Here is a 5678-nt window from a genome sequence, read left to right on the forward strand (position 1 = left end):
TCCACATTAGTACTGTTCGTGCCACATAGGATGGTCGTTGTCCTTCTTGGTAATTTATGGCCAAAATTGACCGAAAGAACTACATTGACAAATTTTCAAAGGTTTATTAGTTAATTAATACAATTGAAAGGTTAAAAATTGAATTGGCACAATACAATAGGTTTAAGACTTTTGGTACTTTTCCCGCTCTTCTTGTGTATTGCGCGTAATTGATATTTAAGAAATCAGTATATTCTTTATTAAATGTCCAGTAAATGCACTACTCTTTCTCTATTTCAGATCCTGAGGATCATTTTCCTAAATTACAATAAGGGGAGAACACAAGTAAAGGTTACTTTACAGTTGGAACAAAACCTTAAGATTCCACAGGAAAACCTTAAGGTTGCTTTTCTTGTCTGTATGTGCATCAGAAGAGTCCTCTGATTGTTGCCCCTGTGGGAGAGAATATAACCTAATGCTCTCCCTTGTGAGGATGAAGTACTAATCTTGACTCTGACGTACCAACTAACTTGATTAATTTCTAGGTATGACTGTTTAACTTACCATCCTCTGAACCAAACCTAACACCAGCTTTCTCCCATCAACCAAGGGTCACATTCCATCTCTCTGGGAAGATGCTTTGCAGAAGCGGCAGGACTCTTTCCTTGGAGCTTCTTCGGTCTTTGGAAAAACCGATCTATCCTCGTACCGCATATGCATTTTTCACATTTCTCATATGAAGTGTTGTAACACGCAAATACTTAAAAAAGGAGCGACGAGCCGAGGTATCTTAGAGATTACCGGTCCTTTCGCTAGATACAACTAAATATGCACCCAAAGATCTCCTTTGTGAACTGTCTTCAATCAGTACAACTGGCTACTCATGTATCATTCCAAGCCACAACTTGTTCTTCACCCACAACTATGTACAGCAATATCACATGGAAAGTTCTATATCCCAGTGCGAAAGAGCGTATCGAAATCAAACCAAGCAATGCCCACAAAAAAGCATAGGAGGGTGAGTAAAATTGTGAAACCCCCAAAATTAATAACGATGTTAAGACTTGTCATTAGGAAATCAACGCTTGCCTCTGTAGTTCTTCACCTTCGGCGACGGTTCCATTGCAGTGGCTAATGTTGTCCCCTTGCCACGACCAAACTATGTCCTTGAGCGCAGGCCTAACGTCTTCTTCGCAGAATTTCAAGTACTCCAACGTGTCCCCGGCCGACTTGCAGAATTCAACCACCGCGACCTCTGGCGCCACCTCGAAGACCTCCGCTGTCACCGACAGCCGCCCCTTCCGCCCCTCAACTGGTCCCTGCAGCCTTATCTTGAAGTCCTTCACGCTCGCGACCTTGAAGCTTAACCCCTTCGCAAGCCCCTCGATCTTCGACATGATCGATGTTGCCGAGCACTTAGAGGTGAACATGGACCCGGCCTTCTGCTTTGTCTCGAAGAGGCTCGACAGGTCGAAGCCCGAAGACATCGATGAGATGAACTCGAATGCGTTGAAGAACTTCGGGGACGACGGGACCTTATTGGATTTAATCGACTCTGAATTCGCTAGCTTTTCCTCCTCTGCTTCTCTCTCGCCCGATGGGTTCTCTGATCCCGGGTCTGGAATCGAGAAAGCCAATGGCTGGCAGAATCCTTTCCGGAACCAGGGGTTACGCATTATTGCAGGGATTGTGATCCGCTTCTCGGGATCGGACACAAGCAGCCTCGACACAAGCCGCCTCGTGTCCGTCGAGAACCATGGCGGGAACTCAAACTCGGCCTTGAACACCTTTCGGTACATCTTCATCACGTTCTCATCCTGGAATGGCAGGAACCCTGCGAGGAGGACGTACAGAACCACACCGCACGACCAGATATCCGCCCTCGACCCATCGTAGCCCTTCTTCCGCAGGACCTCGGGGGCGACGTAGGCTGGCGTGCCACACCGTGTGTGGAGGAGCCCATCGTGGCGGAGCTGCTCCGGCAGGGCCGAGAGGCCGAAGTCGGAGACCTTGAGGTCCCCGTTCTCGTCAAGCAGCAGGTTCTCCGGCTTCAGGTCGCGGTGCGAGACCCCGCGGCTGTGGCAGAAGTCGACGGCGGAGATGAGCTGCTGGAAGTACTTGCGGGCGAGATCCTCCTTCAGCTTCCCCCGCGCCACCTTGGCGAAGAGCTCGCCGCCGCGAACATACTCCATCACTACGAAGATCTTGGTCCTGGTGGCCATGACCTCCTTCAGTTCGACGACGTTCGGGTGGCGGACGAGCCTCATGACGGAGATCTCGCGCTTGATCTGTTCCATCATGCCTTCCTTCTGGACGTGGTCCTTGCTGATGACCTTAATAGCGACGCTCTCTCCGGTCTGGAGGTTCTTGCCGTAGTAGACCTTGGCGAACGTTCCCTTCCCCAGGAACCTCCCCATCTCGTACTTCTGGAAAATCAGCTTCCTGTCGCTCTCCTCCATTGCCGTTCGGATCCAAGAAAGAAAAAGGGACTGGATGTGATGTTGGCAACCAGATCTCTCGGTCTCCGGAGCAGGAGGACCCTGCTTCGGCTCTGTCTTTCCCTCCTCCTCCTTCTTCTTGGGTTCTGTCAACAGTTACAGGTCAAGATTGGTGTGGGGGGGTTTTGGGAGGAGGGGTTGACTGAAGCAGCAGTGAGTAATGGAATCCATGAGAGGAGGGAGGAGATGGTGATCTGGAGAGATCCCATTGTAGAAAGAGAAGGGAAGGGGGAGTGAAAGAGAAGGGATTATATGGAGGAGGGCTTTGATTGCAAGGGCATTAAGGAGAGGTTTTGGAAAAAGATCGGAAAACGGGAGGAAGTTGGATTTGTGTCGTCAGTGCAATTGTTACCATTGGAGCACCCGGTGGTCTTTTGGTCTTTTTGAGAGATAGAGAGCGCACACAGAATGGAAGTCTCAGAAAGAGAAGTTTTTAATATGCAACGGCAGCACCTTGGAAAGGGAGGGGTCCGTGTAAAATGTGGGACAACCGAGGCCACGTAATTTATTCTTGAATCAGAAGATTACAACGGAGACGCTTTAGTGATTATTTATGACTAAAGTTAAAAGCTTTTCTAGGACTATAAAGCACAGAATAATAGGGCTATGATAGCGCCTTTTAGTGGTCTCTCTATGATATTATTGGCAGCGGCACGAAAAATAAATCAAGGGTTTTCCAAAATGGATCGATTTATTTCTTTTTGTGTAGACCAAATTGAATTGGAAAAGGTACCTATATGTTTGGTTGTCAGGTCGTGTACTCATGTGGTTGATTCTTCTGAGAAGTAATATCAAATCCTTTTATCTATCTTTCGCCGGTATTGGAATTGTACTGTTTATGGGATAGCAACTTTGTCCGTGTCAAATATTCGTGATTCTGTCAACTTCTACCCAGGAGCTTGAATCGCAAAAGAAGTAAAATTCGATTGTAATCGCATAATATATGATCCTTTCGATACACAAGTTTGTTTTTTTTTTCCCTTTTTTGCTGGGAATCTTTTGAATATAATTAATGATATAAATGTTCATCTAGAAGAGGGAAGGACAAGAGATCGATTTAAGAAAAAAGAAAAATCACAAGCTTGGTGATTGGTTTTAGAGTTTGGTGTTGTGCATGTCTGTATTGACCCATCTCTTATTTTCTTCAGTGGCTAGGGTTTTATCTTCCTCAGGTCATGGAAGAGGAGATGGGGCCATGGTTGTTCGTTGAGGTCGCCATTGCACCACAATGTCAAGTTTTCGTGGCTCCTAAAAGACGTGCGTACATGTGTTTATTAGTTGGGACACTTCTTTTCTCTTTCATTTTTTTTCAGGTCATTATTGTATCGTAAACTCCGAAAAAGTACAGGCATTGCATGTGAAAAGAACTTAAAAATTGGTCAATTTAGGAGGACCTTTGCAAACTTGAAAATAGGGTCGATTAAGGAGATTTTTGCAATGTGATGTTTGAAAGAATTTGGTTGATTTGAGAAAAAAAAACGGACTAAATTTTTCATGAAATAAGGACTTGACTTGCCATATAGAATACTAAGTATTTTGAGAAAAAAAATAAACGTTTGATAATTTGGTAAATTTTGGAAATCAACTTAAATTTTTTGTGAAATAAGAAGGATTTTTAACTTACCAAAATTAAGAAATACTTAGGTTTATGCGTGGAAAGTGCTAGAGATTTAAAGAATCGTGATTTAAAGTGTCGGAGATGTAATTCATAGTTGAATTACATTTTCGAGCATCATCGAATCTTACCTAAATGTGTGCACCTTCTTGCGCATATGGGCTTTTTTATGGGAATTTCTATCGCTAAAGAAATTTAAATCATATTGTAGGTTTGTTCTGCCATATAGAATGACAATAAAGATAGATGCAAAATTATTTTTTAGCTTAAAAGGGAAATAAATTAAATGTTGTACTTTTAGGGTTAATACTACGAAAAACTCTAAACTAGTATACCTCTAACAAATTTACCCTAAACTAATTTTATGACCACCAAAAACCTCAAACTGGTACACCTGTGACAAATTTACCCTTGATTAGTTTTGATTAAATTTTACCGTCAAATTGCTTAGTTAGATGACACGTGGCAGTTTGACAGGTGTACCGGCTTGAGGTTTTATCCTCGTTTGTCACAGGTGTACCTGTTTGTAATTTTTCGTGGTATTAATCTAATTTAACAGAAACTAAATGCGAGTAAATTTATTACAAATATACCAGTTTGAGGTTTTCGATTGTAAAAAAATTAGTTTTAGATAAATATGTTATGGGTGTACCAATTTAGGGTTTTTAGTGGTCAAAAAATTAATTTTGGGTAAATTTGTTATATATATATATATATCAATTTAAGGTTTTTTATGATATTAACCTATACTTTTATGACCAAATCGTACCTTCGTAATATTCCGCCGTTTATTCTTTTCATTTGCGAGTTTTCGTTCCCCGTCTTGTTCTCCATCTCCAATAGCACTTGTGAGTTGGTGCGTGAAGATTTTTTCTTCTACAATTCATTAGAATATTCAAATGGGTTGCCGACAAAGGAGTGTGCGCTCACCTTGGAATAGGACACGAAGAAACATTTGCATAGAGCAGCTCGCGCTTGGACACGTCGCACTTGGGCTTAGTTTGAATAATAAAAAGTTGCATTTTGATGACCCGTTATTGGTGGGGTCTAGGGCAAGCAAAGTCAATAGGAATAATACAAACGGTCGAAAGAAAGAGTTGACTTTAATTCCATGCAATAGGGAATTTGTACCATTTATTTTGATTTTCTTTAAAATGCTTCAATAGGAGTAGCACGACTGTCGTAACTTTTATGCGGTGCTTAGTTTAATTATATTCAATCGATTACTTGATTGTTGTAACTTTCGTACGGTGCTCGTTTGAATATTATAACTTTTAAAAAAGTTATTCGTCGTAAATGTAGGAAATCCGACGTATCGTGACACTTGTAGTGAATTTCTTTTTTAAGTTATAAGGCTCAAGTAATCGATTGAAAAGTTATGACACCCAAAAGGGGTCATGGTATTTGTGGTGTCTTTACAGTATTAAACCCAACTTATGATAAATCTCTGGTGAAAAATCTTACATGGTAAATGTTCTTATTTCTTCCTTTCCTTATGCATTTTCTTCCTTCTTTGAATTGGACTGGACTATCTTGATTTTTCTTCTTTGTAAGAATAGGGAAAATAAAGAAAACAAGAAGTCAAC

The 5678-nt window shown here is 41.9% G+C and overlaps 1 protein-coding gene across 1 annotated transcript; it reads right to left on the reverse strand.

Moving 5' to 3' along the window:
• Positions 1 to 796: 796 nt before the first annotated feature.
• LOC115684376 (CBL-interacting serine/threonine-protein kinase 5-like) lies at positions 797 to 2886 on the reverse strand. The gene has a single exon (XM_030609111.2). The coding sequence runs from the start codon at positions 2436 to 2438 to the stop codon at positions 1050 to 1052; it is 1389 nt and encodes a 462-aa protein (XP_030464971.1). The 5' UTR covers positions 2439 to 2886; the 3' UTR covers positions 797 to 1049.
• Positions 2887 to 5678: the final 2792 nt, after the last annotated feature.

The sequence above is a fragment of the Syzygium oleosum genome, unplaced genomic scaffold (genome assembly GCF_021117445.2).
Source record: "Syzygium oleosum isolate NSW1041296 unplaced genomic scaffold, Sole_v2.1 Sole_v2.16, whole genome shotgun sequence".
Taxonomy (NCBI): domain Eukaryota; kingdom Viridiplantae; phylum Streptophyta; class Magnoliopsida; order Myrtales; family Myrtaceae; genus Syzygium; species Syzygium oleosum.